At 40.4% G+C, this 17,793-nt stretch overlaps 1 protein-coding gene across 1 annotated transcript in view; it reads right to left on the reverse strand.

Moving 5' to 3' along the window:
• The window catches only part of GLDC (glycine decarboxylase), a 38,893-nt gene extending 21,457 nt beyond the window's left edge, over window positions 1-17,436 (reverse strand). Inside the window, exons 1-5 of the mRNA XM_012577737.5 lie at window positions 17,179-17,436; window positions 17,002-17,080; window positions 7,504-7,639; window positions 3,357-3,521; window positions 391-468 (exon numbers count right to left, since the gene is read on the reverse strand). Coding sequence (XP_012433191.1) covers window positions 391-468; window positions 3,357-3,521; window positions 7,504-7,639; window positions 17,002-17,080; window positions 17,179-17,385 — 665 coding nt within the window. The 5' untranslated portion in view covers window positions 17,386-17,436. The remainder of the gene's footprint in view (window positions 1-390; window positions 469-3,356; window positions 3,522-7,503; window positions 7,640-17,001; window positions 17,081-17,178) is intronic.
• Window positions 17,437-17,793: the final 357 nt, after the last annotated feature.

The following is a 17,793-nucleotide window of genomic DNA, read 5'->3' on the forward strand; positions in this document are numbered from 1 at the left end:
AAAATTTCACATCATGGTATATACTACTATATAGATATCACCATCAGAAATACAGAGCAAAGCAAACAGAATGCTTAAGATACTCGCTTCCTAGTAAAAGACGAAAAAGACCAGACTGAATTCAACAGTCAAATGTATATAGTTGTGCAACAATTTAAAGGAAAAATTAAATATTTTCTTTTTATTATAAGTTTAGTCTCTTTTTAAAGAGCTTTAATTTCTTTGCAGTTGTATTTGAACTAGAAGTAATGCCAAATAATAACAGACTTCTGCTTTTAGTTTGCAAAGAAAGCACAGGCCAGAAATGTTAGGTATATGGCAACAAGGCAGAGATGGAAAAGGATTCTGTGTGAGGGAAAAGATACGGTGGAAAATGGAGGAAAACATTACTTTGCTCTAGTTTGGACCACTGCTATGGTTTGAGGGTGGCATCGGGCATCTACATAGAACTTCCTTCTTTTGTTGTGTCTGTTAAAAAAAAGAAAAAAGAAGGTTTACACATCAATAATATATTGTTTTCCATGGAAATAAATTAGCTTATTTTCTAGAAATTAGTTTTCCTATGTAAAAAGGCAGCTGAAAACATTGATTATTATAACCAGATTAAGTGTAAGATTGAATGATGTTTCTGATACATTTACATTGAGAAAGTTCATTTCAGACCCTCAAATGAGAATCATACGTTGCAAAAATTGAAACAGATCATGAAACAGAATAGGGAGTTAATTTCAAAAGCCATGGGAATGGCTCCACACACACTCTTTTAAAAGAATACAACTGTGGCCTTTAATACAGATTTTTCAGTGTTGCCCTGGATAAAAAAAAAAGCATCAGCCATTCAAGTAGGTAAAGGGAGATGAAGAAGATGTCCCTGCTCACAGTAGTGGGGATAGAACAAGGTGATCTTTAAGGTCCCTTCCAATCCAAACCATTCTATGATTCTGGTAAGACAATTCCCTAGTTTTCTCTGATAAACAGAATTTTATGTCACACTGAGGCTTTGAACTAGTGAGTAGTTAGAAAATTATTTTTACACATACATCATTATTTTTACACATACAAAACTATGAATGCACAGTCTCTGCTGTGTAATCACCTTTCCGATACACAGTTCTGCAATGATCGTCAAGAATTTCTCATGTTTCACTTGATTTGCACATCCCTTTCACATGGTGCTACAACAGGCATCTACAAAAGTAGATTTGGATATACCAATAACAGTTTCACTTGTAGCAACTTAGAATTATGTACTCCACACTTTTTTAAAGCTTGATTTAATCACTGATGGAAAAATGATAATGCACATCTTCAACTTTCATGGCCGCAAGAGTCTCAGGCCACAGTCCATCAGATGATGTGATAAAAGGTCCCGTGCATCCCCCGAGAGAGGCAATGGCAGGTGGGGGAGCACAGATAACACCCCGCCCCTGCTGCTCCCAGGTGCTGCTCAGGGAAAACCAGCCCAACAGAGACCCATCTCCACAAGTGCAGAGGAGCAAAGAGCCCATTGGGCACGTGAGAACTCAAATTAATTAATAACACAAACAGGCAGACCATCTGGGTGTCTCCCCTCACTTGGCAAGCAGACATTATGGGATGCACAAGAAAAGCATTTGGGGATTGCAAACATGTCCTATTATGACATGTTTGGAGGGAAAATAATACAGTTAAGTGATTCTGCGAGAAATAATTGTAGCAAAATAGGGGAGTAAGGGGACACATAAATGGTTGCTGAAGTTCTTGCACCTAACTAGTGAAGTCTGTCCTCTCTTGTTAAATGCCTTTCTGATTCATGGGTAAGGGGACTGTGTGTTCTCTGTGTGTGTATGTGTGTGTGTGAATGCCACTGGAGTCAGAACACAAAGGATCCACATTTCCATAGTGCAGCAATTGAAATGACTGGAGGGAGTGGAATGGAGTGAGTGCCAGCAACTGGAGCAGCACATCAGCCAACAGAGGCCCTTGTGTCTGTGGTAGGATCAGTGGCAGCAGGTGTGCGTCTGCCAGTACCTGGGCTGCTATCCTAGGGGCGGCAACTAGACTCTTTCCAGTATCTCCATGTCTCTGTTGTACAGGGGAGGTGGGCACAGCACTGTGGGATGAGGACTCATCAGGGTGAGAGGGAGGGATCCCTCCCTGGCGTTGTGGCAGAACTCCTCCTTCCAGTGCAGCCCAGGAGATTGATTGCCTATTGGCCACAAGGAAGTACACACTGCTGGATTGTGTTCAATCTGGTGTCACCCAAATCCCGCAAAGGCCTTTTCAGAAAAGCTGCTTTCCAGCCTGCCAGACCCCATCATATACCCCATATGCCAGGGGTTGCTTCTCCCCTAGCTGCAGGACTTTGCAGTTGCCCTTGCTGATCATCACAAGGCTCCTGTCAACGCATTTTCTCCAGCCTATCCAAGTCCCTCGGAAAGCACCATGACTCGCTGGTCCATCATCTGACCCTCGAAGTTCTGCATCATCAGTTCACTGAAGATACAGTCTGCCCCATCACGCGGATCATTACTTGGACCCAGTGTTGCCCCCAGCTTATAAAAACTGTCCTCCACCCAAAGTTCATGTCACTGACAAGCATCCCCTGGGCTGTCATTCACACAGTTTTCCATCTATCTCTGTCCCACCTCATCCAGCCCATAATTTCGGTTTCTCTGTGGAGATTTAAGGGAGACCCACTGCTCTCCCCTCCCCCCCCTCCCAAGCCAGTCCCCAACTGTAGAAAGTCATCAGGTTGGTCAAACATAAGCTTCCCCTGTCATGCTTGTGACTCCTTATCCCTTTCTTGTCCTTTACATGTCTGGAAATGGTTTCCAGGGTTAGCAGCTGTTCCATCATTACTGAGGGATCAAGGTGAGGCTGACTGGCTGGTAGTTTCCCGCATATTCTTTCCCCCCTTCCTGGAGACGGGAGTGTCATTTGCTTTGCTCCACTGCTGAGGCACCTGTCCCAGTCACTGTGGTTGTTCAGACACAATCAGCAGTGGCCTCGTATCGGTATCAGGAGGCTCCCTCAGCAGCCTCACACATCAGGATATGTCACATCAAGACCTGTGTAGGTCCAGTTTGCTTGAGTGTTCTCTAGTCCAACCTTCCTCCAACAAGGGTGAGTCTTCCTTCCTCTAGAATGTTTCCTATGTCCTTAGTTTTCTGAAGGCCTTAAACGTCTGTGTTAAACATTTACATCAACACTAGGAACTTCACTGGGGGCATGGCAACATGGACTCCAGCTGTTTAGTGAACTGCTCACAGTAAGAAGACCACACTCAACTTTAATCCATTGCCTAGAGGGGCAGATGCCTTCAAATTCCAAAATTACTTCCTGCTGTGATTTAACTGCACTTTTAAACACAGTACCTGTGACATAATTGCATGGCTTCTGCAGCAGCTGTGCCTTCATCGAGCAAAGATGCGTTAGCCACATCCATTCCTGTGATATCACACACCATAGTCTGGTAATTTAGGAGGCTCTCCAGCCTGCCCTGGGACACCTCTGGCTGGTAAGGAGTATACTGGGTAACCCTGTAGGAAAAGAGCTCTGAGTTTGGGTCTAAGAAAATAAATGTGTAACAAAGTTATACATAACTGAACTGTGTCACAGAAAAAATAAATAGAAAAGTGTAATTCATTAATATGGAAATTTGTTACAATACAGTTATCTTTAAACATTGTAATTTTTACCTTCTGGTGTTGACTTAACTTTTTACAGGACAAGAATTCTGTTTATCCATTTTGAAAAGAGAAATTGCTTTTAATACAGAGATGTGAGGGCATTATGGAGAAGCACAGAGTAAGTAGACGCTGAGTGTGGAAGAATTAAATAAAGTGACAACATTCAAAGGAGAATGTTTTGTTCAATCATATCTAGATATTGCCACAATTTTTCAATACTGTTTCTGAAGACCTTAATTTATCAAGTCTTCTCCACCCTTTTAAGAGGAAAAGCACTTGACATTTCACAGAATCAAACTCAGAAGTATGCAACTCCTTGTGAAATGACAGTTTCCATATATGTTAGTGAGAGGAAGTCAGACTGATGTAAGTTTTATCTGTTGTCATTTAGTGAACAAAACAGTAGTGCAGTATAAGCAACTCCTTAAAAAATGCAAGAATCTAAGGGACACACTCTATTGTGACAGTCCAGAAAACAAAGCAGCATGGTCCAGGGATGAAAGGCAAAACCAGAGGTCAGACTCTCCTCTCTGCTGGAAATTCGGGCACTAGACTACACAGTTTGGGACAGACTTTACACCCGACTGAATTTAGAGTAGCAGTCAGAAGCAAGTGGTAAGTGCAAACACTTGTGGCCTCTGTTTTCTAGCGATGGAAGAAAACAGCAGATTTTTGCTTAAAGGGAAGCAGCAAGTCTTAGACTTTTGAAAAATGAAGTGAAGGTATAAGCTTTTCAGAAAGACCCCAGTATTTGGAAGCTCAAGTCGTGTAAACTCAGTAGAAGGTAAAAACCAAAGATCTTTTAAAAACAAGTGGGAGAACTTGGTATTGAGCAGGATGAGGGAAGCAACAAAATAGTAAGGTGAGAGAGTAAGTAGGAAAAAGTCTGAAGAGAATGCAAAAGCTTGAAGGGCATATTCAAGTGAACTCAAGGAGTAATACAGAATGCTAATGTATTAACTGTCTAATTAAATTAAACATCTGCTTGAATTATTCACATACACTATTCAGTACAGTAACAGAAAGCAATACCTATGTATAGAGTACATACATCTTGATGAATTTCTCAAAACTTGTAGTTTTCCCTTATTTTTGGCCAGTTCTAGCCTAAACTAATTATCATCATATGACTGCATAGTTCACAAGTGAGACTATGTCCCAGATTGCATGTAGCCTTGCTAGTCCCAGCAGTAGGGCTTTTTTTCTCCACAGCAGCTAAACCCAGTGTCCAGTTTGCCAGATAAATTTTCAGTCTGGTAGTATTAAGATTTCTTTTCTCTATGGTCCCCCTGCCAACTCAGTTCTCACCAAGAAGAAAGAATTATTCCAAATGCCTTTGCATGAGCAAATGACTTTTATTGATTAGTAGAAGAAATTTCTCTGTACCTAAAGTTTTAAAAGTGTGCTTTCTCATTTTATTTCACCTAAAAGCCATTTCTTGCATTTTAATTTGCAGAATGAACTAAAATTAGACTAACAAGAATTAAAACATTATGATTAATTGAAATGCATTAGAGAGCTCCTGTTCCACATAGCTGGGAAAGTACACTATATTACAAAACAAAATTATGTTATGGTTTTGAACGGCCAGCATAGTTGAACTAAAAAAAATCAATTTCAGAAAGATGGAAAAAAAGTCAAGCAAGAAACGTTGAATTCCAGTACTGCCACAAACTACTATGAAGCTTAACAGTTCCACAAATAAAGACACTTTTAATAACATAAGCACACTTAATTAAATAATCCTTTTAAAAGGGTTTTTGGCATTTTTTAAGCATCTACATATTTTAATTGATTCTACTTCTCTACAAGTTCTTCAAATAAAATATCTGTCTTTAGTCTGCATTCTGGGTTTTGCCTGAATCTATGCTACATGGTTAGTGACTTTTTAAACTAATTTAAATGCAAACTCTGTAAAAGTAATTATTGCACAGTATGTAGCTAATGCAATGCTTTCATTACTTTCTCAGTGTTACTAACTAACAAGTTTAATAATTTACACTAGAGATGTGAAGACTGCAGGCATCCTTGGTACATGTTTGTATTCTTACACATTTAATGTCTGGGGGCAAAGGAATAAAGTAAGTTGAACTTTGGGAGACTTCTAGTTGCTCTAACAAATGCCAAGCAAAGCAAACACAAGTTATGTAAGGAAGACAGAATAATCAGAAGCAACCTGAGCTTGTGCTATTTCCCGTGGAGCTGCAATGTGAAGTGGGTCAGCATGGAAAGTGTCACACACTCAGCAGAAATAAGAAGTCTGATTTCTTAAACAGCTTCCATAAAACCTGCATAGTTGCTTTAGCACACATGCATGCACACATATATACTTTCTCTCCAACACACCTTTTAGCCCTCACTTCAGCCATCGAATAGTTTAGATTTTAGCCATCTAGTTTGACTTTACTGGACAGTGCAAGATCAGATTCCTGGATAAACTCTCTCAGTTGTTTCATTACACTACATAACTTTTCAGGATTGAAAAGTCTGCAGTTCATTTGTTTCACTTCCTTTCTAGCTGTTCTTGTCTTTGCTTCTATCAACGAAGAAGTTGTTTCCTGGTACTGTACTGAAATATTTAGATTGCATATGTTGCACAAAAGTGAACAAGGATAAGGTCAAATAAAACTTTGCATAGATGTATTTCATGGATTCCTTGACTTCAAACACTGCAACTTTTCTACTAGTGATGGCAAATAAAGCCAACAAATCTAAAAATAAATAAGACTTAGAGGTCTACAGATACATAGACCCATTTATGGCAAACCAAAGTATAAAAAACACATAACATCTAACTAACAATGACTTTTTGCAGTGAGTAATATGATCCTTTGTTTGGTTGTGGGGTTTTTTGTTGTTTGGACTTTTTAAAATACATATAAAACCTTTAAATACTGATTTTACTAAAGTAAAAATTACTCAGTAATAAAGTAATTAAAGTAAAGTAACTAATTTTAATACAGCATAAAAGAAGCATCTTAGTGACTGGTGATAGGGGAGCTTGTAACCTAAATGAGAAAATGCAAGGTGACATTCAGGCTGCTGGAAAGTGAGAGTCCAGATGAAATTTAGCTTTTCCTGTTGCATCATTCCTGAGTTACAATTCTTTAGAAACTGAATTGTCAATTGGATGATCAGAATCACGTACAATATTCTCAGCCTTTTCATAAATGAATTATCTTATTATGATAGTTCAGTGTGACTGCTGTTCACCAAAGAATTATTTGATCATACAAGACAGAAACTCACTTTATGGATAAACATTCAAACCCTTGAAGGTCTCTGGTTAAAAAAAAAAAAAAAAAAAAAAAAAAAAAAAAACCCCAACAAACAACCTCCCCCCCCGCAAAAAAAACCCCACCAAAACACCAAGAATTAAATACTAAGAGAACAGACTTTAGAATTTTCTACTTCCTTAGAAGTTTCTTACTTCCTCATCAGAAAACCATGATGCTAGTATTGCGTAGTATGTAGTATTTAACTACCTCCACCCAAACTGTGTACACCAGTGGAGAAGGGAGCTGGTTTTAATTTGGTTTTAATTTAGGCAAAAGTTGGGAAATAATTACTTTTGTTCAGGATGTAAGTCTGTATACTTCCTTAAAGCAAACATGTAATCTTTTATTAGTTCATAATATATAGGAGCTGTAAACAGATGTCATAAAACTAGCAGCATACTTTACAGAAAAAAGCATCTTCTAAAGTAAATTTCAAGCTTTAGCAACACAGTTCCTGCACAGTAGCATATATATCCTTAACAAATATATAAATAGGTTTGTGGGACAAATGTGTACTTATACATACACATTTACAATAAAATGTGGTACATTACCATCCTGCATTCTCCAGCAAGTTGCGCGTGATGGGCTGAGGCACTGAGCAGTTGTAATAACCCATGCCTATATAGGACCGCCATACCTTGTTCTTCTTTGCAATATTGTATAGAGTTTCAAGGATTTCATTTTCACCTAATTGGAAAGACTATATGTCAGAATGCTACAGCTACATGTAACAGTAACAGTTTTTAACTGAAATATCTTCTACGCTAGTGTAAAAAAAAAAAAAAAACATTGGTGGCGCAAGTACAAACAGTAGCAGAATAAAGTGCAAGTCAAAACCAGCAAAGATAAAGTAGTAACCTGGTAAAATATTCTAGGAAAGTTAAACTCTGCCAGAATTTTGATCATGCAACACCTGAATAATAACAGGGTTCCAAAGCATGTGGAAAGAATAGTGAGAGAAACAGCTGTAGGCAGGAGCTCCTTTTCTGCTAATACAATGTACATTCAAACCAGAAGAAACCCATCTTGCACATGCATTAAAAAGTACCTCAGGAGACATTTTCTTTTAGCTGACTCTTTCAGAATCTACATTGATTAAAGCCATTGCTATCCACAGCTGTCATTTAGGGTTTCTATCAGAGTCATATTTGCACAAAGTGGGCTTGCACCAAGCACCCAGGAATAATTTCTTAGTATCATAGAACTTTATTTCCTCACATTTTCCCTAAATTGCTGATTAAAAAAAACCCAGTTCCTTTAATTCAATTTTAGCATGCTTCACCAGTTTATTAAAAAAAAAAAAAAAAAAAAAAGAAAGCTAATAAGAGTATTTCTAGTTAAGACATTCCAAATGAGATTTGAGATTAACTTTCAAATGAGTCTGCCAATCTAGTTTGAAGACATTACAGAAGAATGATTTTGAAGTATACAGAATGAAAGCATTTGCATTCCCTATCTCCCCCAACCATAGTTTATTCTTTGGTCTTGCTTCTCAGTGTCCTGAAAGTGGTGCAAAAATGACACTGAGTCAACCCATCTCGAGCAGTCAGTGAATAATGCTACAAACATCTGCCAAAGAGTCATATTTTAAAAATATATTAGTAGCTGAGGATGCAAAAGGATGGTCAGTAGAGTGTTTTAAGATCACACAGACAGATAGGTCATCTCAACCTAACAGACCTGGGTAGAACTGGACAGCAATCCTCCTGGGTGAAGAGAGCAGATGTTTTTTAATTCTTCCCCCAAATCTGACCTCAGAATTTGCTGTAATGGGACAGTTACATCAAGTCCTGTTCCCTCTGCACCACAACTTGAAGATGTCACTTTGTAACGTAATGCCACAAATCACAGAATAAGAATACCTCAGACCTGGATGTCTCAAAATGTATTTTCTCTCTGTAAGTAACCCTAGCAAGAGATATCAAGTCAGAATAGTTAATTTTCTAGAATGTGGTGGCAAATAATTATCTAGGTTTTGAATTAACTTCTAGAGCAATCACAAAAAAGGATATTAGAACTTCAGCTCTGATCTTGTTTTTTTTCTTTTTACCCAAGTTGCTATTATTGCAACTTGCTATTTCATGCATACAGATTTATTTTTTCAAAAATTGCCAGATTTTCAATTAATTTATTCCACAGTCACATTACACCTTTCACAGAGGTTTTTTTACTGTTGTTCGGTTCTCATTTCAAAGTTCATTTCTTCTCTGCCTTTTACTCAGTGTTACCATCAGACCTAACATACGAAGACTGACTTCTTAGTTTCAGTAAACTGCAATTTTTTTTTTCTGGAGATTTGTTATATGCTTATTAGGTTTTAACTCAGCAATGTCCAGGGTAAAGTTTCTAAACTGTAGTGAAAAACTCCAGAACTCTTCCCACAGAGTTTTTAGTAAAAGAGAGGCAGTTGTTCATTTAAGTGAGCTTTAACATTGTAGAGACCTTCCTCTACCACTTGCAAAAAGTTTGATGAAAGAGAGTTTGGTTGCAAATTCAGACAGAGGCTTGTTCTCTTGCATAATTCAAACATCAATGATTTCTTGGAAATGGTAATGAATTTCCTTGTTTAATTCCAAATTGCAGTTGAAGGCAGAAGTTGGCTATCATTTAACTTGCTTGCTAGCTCAATATCACACAAAAATATGCAGAGTGTAGTTTCTGCAGTAAACACATACCACAAATACTGCACAATGTGACAGATAACATTTCCTTTGTTTGCTCAATTGGGCTTTTCTTCTTGAGATATTTCTCTGCAATTTTAACTAACAACAACTACATGCAGCCACTTAGCTTGTGCTGGAGATCTCAGAAATAAACCAGACTGATTGAAGGCACAAAGCCAAAGCCTACTGAGGCTGCAAGCAGCTTAGGTAGATTATGCTTAAGAGTATAACCACACTCCATCTAGCATACCTACACTGAGAGGTTCCAAGACTGAATATATTTTTAATTATCACATTTTAATGAGCTACCTGTGAAGACAGTTACACAGTGAATTTTAAGCAGGGTGGCAAAATACTGGAAGGTATACTCCTTCCACTCCTGCTTCACCATACTTCCTTGCTCCTTTGGTCACTATAAGGGCAATGGCAGCAGTACAGCTCAAAATATATTTCCCAGATTTAATATGCCTCTTTGAAGAGATCAGGGATAGACTCCTTACCCTTTGCCTTCTACTGCCTTGAAGTACTTCATCACAGTATGTCTTTAGGAAGACAGCTCATAAATATAACTGCAGTCCTGAATAAGGGAAGTCAATAATCCCCGATTTATCTATTAGGCTGGCTTACCTATGACCAAATATAAATCCATGAAGATTTCATTAATTCAGCATTTACTTTACACTGTTAGGGTTCTGCATTCAAGTAAGAGTGATGCAGGTAATGGTGAGAGAAGTTAATAGAGAAACTGGAGTCCAGAAACCAGACATCAAGGCAATGAAACAAACCATGCTTACCAGTACCTCCAGCACCAACAGGAGGGGATGGAAGAGATGCAGCCAGGCTCTTAAAAGCACTGTATGCATAGCAGGAGGGCCAGAGGCTCAGGCTGGAGATGAGGAGAGCTGGGCCCAGGAGGACATTCCAGCAGTGGAGCAGGGACTCCGCCTTTTGCGGTTTCATGTTCTGACGGGGTGAAGCCCTCAGCAATCTGCTCTGACCCCACAGCAAAGCTTTGGGCAGGGGTTAGAGGCTGAGCTGGGTCTGTGTCTCTGTCAGTAGCCTTATTTCCCACTCTGTCAAGCCTAGGTTTCAACAGTGTATTCCCATAATGTTATTTGTGAATGGGCCCTCTTCATTGATCATTTAGTAAATAACTAATGCTAATACAAAGGCAGATGAATGTGAAACACAAGAGTGATTTTATGTATGCTCAAAAATTAATTTTTAAATTCATAATGATGTTTGGTCCACAAAACTGTCACCAAACTCTGAAAATAGCAGACTTTTTCTGCTCTATAAAGTATATAACTTGGAGCATATGTAGTGGAAATGTTGTATTATTCTAAGTATTTATTAATTTCTTTAAAACTAAAACATATAGGATTCCTACAAATTTTAACTACACAGTTCAAAAAACACACCTTGAAATATTTTTTTGTTGTGTTGCTAATTTCTTCTTCATTCTTCCAGCAATGAGATTAAGAACAAATATGCAAACTGGGGAAATTAAACAGACAGAAAAATTCATGATATTTAAGTAATGGTTGGACTCTGGCCACCGTCACACTCAGCTGTTTGTTTCCAGTGTTCTAAGAAAAAGTGATTGCAATGGCTTTATTATAGACTCATTTTATTGGGTGTACAATAAAAATTCTTTAAAAACCTGGTTCAGCAAAAAAATTTCCAGCTAAGTTACTGCAGTTGATCTTTATTTCAACTCAGTAGAAATTATGACCAAAGACAGTACTCAGAATAATGTCCACTGCTTTTGCTGTATTCCTTTCTTATAACTGGAGAAAACTTACTGAGGGTCTGAAAGCTTCTTCAAGGACAGTTCCTGAATGCATGGATCCTGAATTATATATTCTGCCTTTGCTATCTGTAGATTGCTACATCTACGGATAGCAAAGGCAAAATATATCACAAAAATAGTAAGAGAGACTGAATCATCAGATCACAAAATTATATACTGCTAATTTTGCTAGTGTTTTTGTAGTTAGCACAGTAGAGTTGCCTTGAACTTGTGAGATACCTGCAAAATATGGCAATAGAGAAGGGAAGTGAAGAAAATACAAAAGCAGCAGTTCAAGTTATACAACTTTAACCTTGCAATACAAAAAGGTTACTATTTGTCTGATATATTTTATTCACTTTATAGAACTGCTGATAAAAGGGGGATTAATTTATTTCCCTTAATTATTTAATTCAACCTTTTTAAAAAAACCCTGAAAAACAGATTCTATTGAAGAAAAATAGTTCCAAAGCACCATCAAGCACACAGTAATAATGCCATAGGACAGCATAAGGAAAGTGCTTATTCCAGGTGCTGTGTTCCATAACTTCAAGATATGGGCAGAAAGCCATGGTGCCCTGCCCCCGCTCCTTTCACTCAGGCTACTTGTGAGGAGCAGAGTGCTCTGGGGGGTAATACAGATTCTGCACTATGGAGGGTAACAATTACCCCCTGCCACAGGCATCTGAATGATACCGCCTGGACACCAGCAGCAGGGAACCTGAAATGACTAAACTAGCTCTAAAAACCTGTCTGACATCAGGAGATAATTATAAATTCACCCAGAATTCATTTTTAACTGTAATTTAAAATATAAAATCCTATTCAAGAAGATCCACTGCAAAAAGAGCTGCTAATTTGGAGACACAAATAGCCTTTATTACACTGTAACTGCTTCTGAACAGTATTGCTTATAACAACATTTAGACTGGAGACCCAATTGCATTCTTAAGATTGTAGGAATTAGTGTTGATAAATTCTAAAATTTGAGAATGTACCTGGGAATGTTTGAGAAAAAAAAAAAGACCAACAAAACCTGGTGGAGTTTGCAGAAGTATTTTTTAATTCAACCTTTAAAAAAAATCAAATCCTGAACTAAAAAGCAGAAATACAAACATACGAACAAGACCTATCATATAAAGATGGACATACCATGGCAGCATAGCAGGGATAACTATGACTGACATAGTAGGTTTGTAGGGATAAAATATAGAGGGTTACTCATATAAGATAAAATGTTCTTTACTTCAAATGTGTCAATCACAACATGTGTGCATAAAGCACCTTTAATACCTAAAGAAAAGCTGATTGTTCAGTTTTACTTATTGTAACCCTGGGAATAAAGCTCTGTAATACCAGCTGATTGCAATTAAGAATCAAACAGATGTCTAGCCTTATTGTAAATGTTGACTGAACAGAGGTTACATGCCAAAATTAAGTTTCTCCTTAACTGTATCTGCAGAAAAAAACTGACTGTAAACAAGCCCATCTTACACAATTAGTTGAGGTACAGGACTGAAATTTACTGTTAGCTGAAATCAGACATTTTGCTATTTCGCTTCTACTGGAATTCAGTGGGCTCATGGCAAGAGACACTTTTAAAATGGCTTTTTTTTTTGTCCCAAAATTGACATAGCTAGTGCTGTCATCTTTCATACCAAAGAAAAGATTTTATTTCAGAAACCTCTTAGCACGACCTACAGTCCTTCTCTCCTCCATCACAATGGCAGTACAAGAAAAAAACCTGCCAATGCAGATAACACTAATAATTATTGAAAAAGCATTTTGAGTGTAGATGCACTTGTGCCATGAAAACTTGGCATTCACCAGAATAACTAGTCATTCAGATTTAAGACAGATCGTGGAATCATTTAAGTCGAAAAACACCTCCAAGATCATCAGCTCCAACCTCTGATTGATTACCGCCCTGTCAGGTAAAACATGGTACTATGTGCCATGTCCAGCTGTTTCTTGAATACTTCCAGGAACGGTTCCTCCCTACACAGTCTATTCCCATGCCTGACCACTCCTACTGATTTCTAAGCTGAACCTCCCCTGGCACAGCTTGAGGCGATTTGCTCTTGTCCTGTCCCCTTGCTGTCTGGAGGAAGAGGCCAAACCCCACCTAGCTGTACCCTCCTGTCAGGCAGCTGTAGAAAGCGATGATGTGCCCCTGAGCCCCCTTTCTCCAGCCTGAACAACGCCAGCTCCATCAGCTGCTCCTCACAGGACTTGTGCTCCAGACCCTTCACCAGCTTTGTAGACTTTCTCTGGACACTCTCCAGCACCTCAGTGCCTTTCTTGTAGTGAGTGGATGAAAACAACACGCAATTCAAGTTGTGGTCTCACAACTTGAGTACCAAGTATAGGGGGACAATCCCTGCCCTGCTCCTGCTGGCCACGCTGTTGCTGGCACAGGCCAGGTGCCATTGGCCCTCTTGGCCCCCTGGGCACTGCTGGCTCATGCTCAGCTGCTGTCACCAGCACCCCCAGGGCCTTTTCCTGTGGGCAGCTCTGCAGCCACTCTGCCCCAGCCTGTGGCACTGCCTGGGGTTGCTGTGACCCAAGGGCAGGACCAGCCCTGGCCTTGTTGTACCTCACACCACTGGCCTTGGCCATGATCCAGCCTGTGCAGATCCCTCTGCAGAGCCTTCCTGCCCTCAGGAAATGTCCAGGTAAGTAAGGTTAAAAACTTTCTCTCTATATATATGTTATGTCCTTCAGGGAAGTAATGAAGCTTCATTCTTCCACTGAAGAGTAGGTCTGTGCTAAAATGTCTAAGAGAACACAGGTACAAAACAGTGTGCTTCTACTGTAATCATATGTTTTATTTATCATCAGTGGAATATGCAATGCCATATAAATAAGCTCTTTAACACAAGCTACATTGACAGGAGACTCTTTTTTCTTTACTGCCATTGCATTCACACATTTGATTCATTTTCCTTCTTTTAGACAACTTGTGAGATTATCAATTGAAGGATCTTTTAATGTGATCTTTTCTACTGACACACACCGTATCAAAACTTGAAGATTATATATCAAATGTACACATCAACTATACACACCTGAGATGAGGTCTACAGCTGTGAAAGCTTTCCAAAACACCCAAATGTAATTGCAGAGACCCATGATACACAGACATACTTTTTATGGTGGGTGTGTGGTTTTCTTAAACTGCATGTCTAATTCTATCTGTAACGACTGACTTCAATGCGAGCTCAGCTGTGTTTGTTACCATAAAGGAGTAGCTCTAGCACAGCTTATTTGTTCAGCTGCACTCAAATTTGTGGGATCACTATGATTACATTTTTGAGTTATAAAGACAAGTGGAAGTTGCTGTGTTTGTAATATAATTGTTTTAAATGCTGAAGTTCATTGAATAATGTGGTTTGAATTGCCTTGTTCTGTTCTCTCTTTCCACATGTGGAAGGATTCATGCAAATAAAAACAAATGTTTAAATTAAAATCTAATATAGCTTTCATGGCACTGCCCAATTTTGCTAATTCCCTTTAGTAAAAGGTATATGATAGAGAAATAATGCCCCATCCTTACATAAGAAATATCTTCCTGGTGATTGGAAAGTGTTCTAACAGTACAAGAAAGAGGAAGCATGCTTCACTCAGATTACAATGTTCTGGGTACAAGATGTTCAATGTGATGCTGCACAATTTTAAGCTGAGGCTTTAAACTCCTCTTTTAAAAGCTGTGGAATTTTCTGCTACCAGTTCAGGGAAAAACTAGTGACAAACAACTACATATTAAATTATAAAAGACAGTCCAGCACACTGGCTGCAAAAGAAAAACACAGTTGTATACAGAAAAAAAGGTTTTCTGTACCTCATGCAAGCATCCCTTTTGAAAACTCACTGTAGCATGCTGGGCCAATGTGAGACTGCATCACAGTCACATTCTTTCAAAGTTTATTCTAAGAAAACAAGAACAGCATAGCAAGTGGAGCAAAATGCCAGTGAACTAAATACACTGTTAACTAATAAGGTCCTGTTACACTGTGAGAACTCAGCTACAACAGGACACCAACTCATGCACCAGTGTGTAGGAGATATACACTCAAAAATACTAAGAAAATCAGCATTTGAGCACTGCATCAAGATTGTAACTTAGGCTGATGTCACCAGTTTAGTTTTCAACAATGTATAAGTATTTTAGTGCCCACTATCCTATATTACTTTTAAGTATGTTTTGGTGAAGGAAAAATTTTTAAGAGTATCATATTAATTAATAATAGTGAAAATCACTTCTTAGTCAGGGAGTACCTTGAGTGAAACACATTAACCATAAGGAAATATGCCAAGCAGTACTTTCAGCAGTTATACAGACACAACAAGGCTGTTAAATTCTGCTTCTCTACCCAGCCTCTCCTCATTTTAATAAGATAGAAAGTTATGAAAGACTAAAATACTACTGTACTAATAAAAAATTTTAGAGGTAGAAACTATCATTCCCTGTTGTATCCCTCCTGGCTAGAATCTGTCTTTTCAGGGTCTAGTTTTCCTGGCTGTTCATTGTGGTGCTGCCTCTCATGCGTGATGTCATTTCAGAGTAACCAGATTGAACTGGCCAGGAACCTCACCGGAGCTGCAGGCCTGAAGTTTACACTCAAATTACAGCACACGGATGAGCAATGAGAAAATGCCAGCAGGAGGAATCGAGTTTTCTACAAACCAGGCAAAGGACTGTGACACAAAAATGAAACTAATACTGATGTAACTGGATCCCACATCTGAATGCCCATTGAGCTTTGTTAGTTTTAGTGTAATTGTTTAGTACTGAGGATTTTTAAGTGTTTCTTTCACTTACAGGACTTCTAGCATCATGTTCAAAGATTTCGCTCAAAAATGCAGTTATGCAAAAATTTTGTGCTGTGCTTGCTAACTCTTAAAAACATTAATATCTAAAACCTCATGAAATCACATCAAGCTTCCGACAGCAATTTGCTGAGCTACTGTAGTGCCACAATAGCTGACTCAGATGTTTAGTATTCCTGCAGTTTACCCATAACACTCAATTAGACAGATTTAAAATTCTGGCCATTAGTCTACTGTGTATCCATAACACGGAGACAAAGACTTTTCATGTTATGAAAATATGCAGGTTAATATTTTGGGGGGGGGGGGTGTCGGGGAGGAGGAATAACAAAGAAATCCTGCAGATACATAAGAACTACCAAAAGGCAGTGGCCCATTTGAAGCCACAGTCCACACTAAGGGAACGATTTTTAGTCGTACTTTTCCCTTTACATTAGGCTCTTCGGACAAAGTGAAGTCAATGGAGCACTTGAACTCCAAACCGGGTTTTCGAGCAGCCTCTGTCTGCTAAACTTATTTTCCTACCGATTTCCGAGAGGAGAGCAATAAACGCAGCAACCAAATCACTCTACGGAGTTGGTCGGAGAAGAATGAAGTGTCGGTGACTGAGCTGCTACGCTTCTTTAAGTCTTAGGCTGCACTTCTAACTTGGGCGGTAAGATCAGAGCGCCACACGTGTCAGCGGGGACACCGGGGTAGGGGGTGCGCACCCCGAGTCCCCCCCACCCCCACGGGCGACCGGAAGGGGCCATGCGGTCACTTACAGACGTGGTCATCCATCCTCAGCGGCCTCCGGAGGCGGATGCTGGCCGGGATGGTTTTGTCCATCAGCTCCTCGACGCTCTGCAAGAAGCGCCCGCACGCCCTGGTCAGCTCCCGCCGGGCGGCACAGCCCGCACCGACGGTCCGGCCGCGCAGCTCCCGCCCCGCACGGCGCCTACCTGCACCCCGACGGTTCGCAGCATCTCCCGCTTCTCCCGCTCCCGGGGCCCGATGTGCCGCCGGGAGAAGTCATCGTGCCGCGGCAGGAGCTGCTCGATGCACCGCGCCGCCTCCCCGCCGGCCCAGCGCCGCTGCCCCGCCGCCGCCCACAGGTGCGGCGCCCCGTGGGCCGCCAGCCGCCCCCACCAGCGCCCGCAGCTCTGCATGCCCCCACAGCCCCGCCGCCGGCGCCCGGCGCTCACCCTTGTGCGCGGGGGCGGCGCGGCGCGGCCCCCTCCGCCCGCGCCAATGGGGCCCGGGGGCGGCGCCGCGCTCGCCCCGCCCGCCGCCACCTGCGCGCCCGCCCCCGGCCCTGACCCCCGCCGGGCCGCGCCGAGCATCCCCGCCGCGCTGACCCCGCTCTGGCCCCGGCTCACGGGCACACCCCGGAGGACATTTTCCCGGCAGAGAGAGTTTTCGTTCACAACAGCATTGCTCGGATAGGATAAAAAGGTTTCTGTGTTTCCTTAGCAGAGCGTGGACTTGCTTTCGAGTGGCGAGCTTTAGGATGAGCAGCGCACTGTGAGCAGCTTTAGGATGAGCAGCACGCTGTCCGCAGCTGTTACCGGGGCGTT

Source organism: Taeniopygia guttata, chromosome Z, assembly GCF_048771995.1.
Source record: "Taeniopygia guttata chromosome Z, bTaeGut7.mat, whole genome shotgun sequence".
Taxonomy (NCBI): domain Eukaryota; kingdom Metazoa; phylum Chordata; class Aves; order Passeriformes; family Estrildidae; genus Taeniopygia; species Taeniopygia guttata.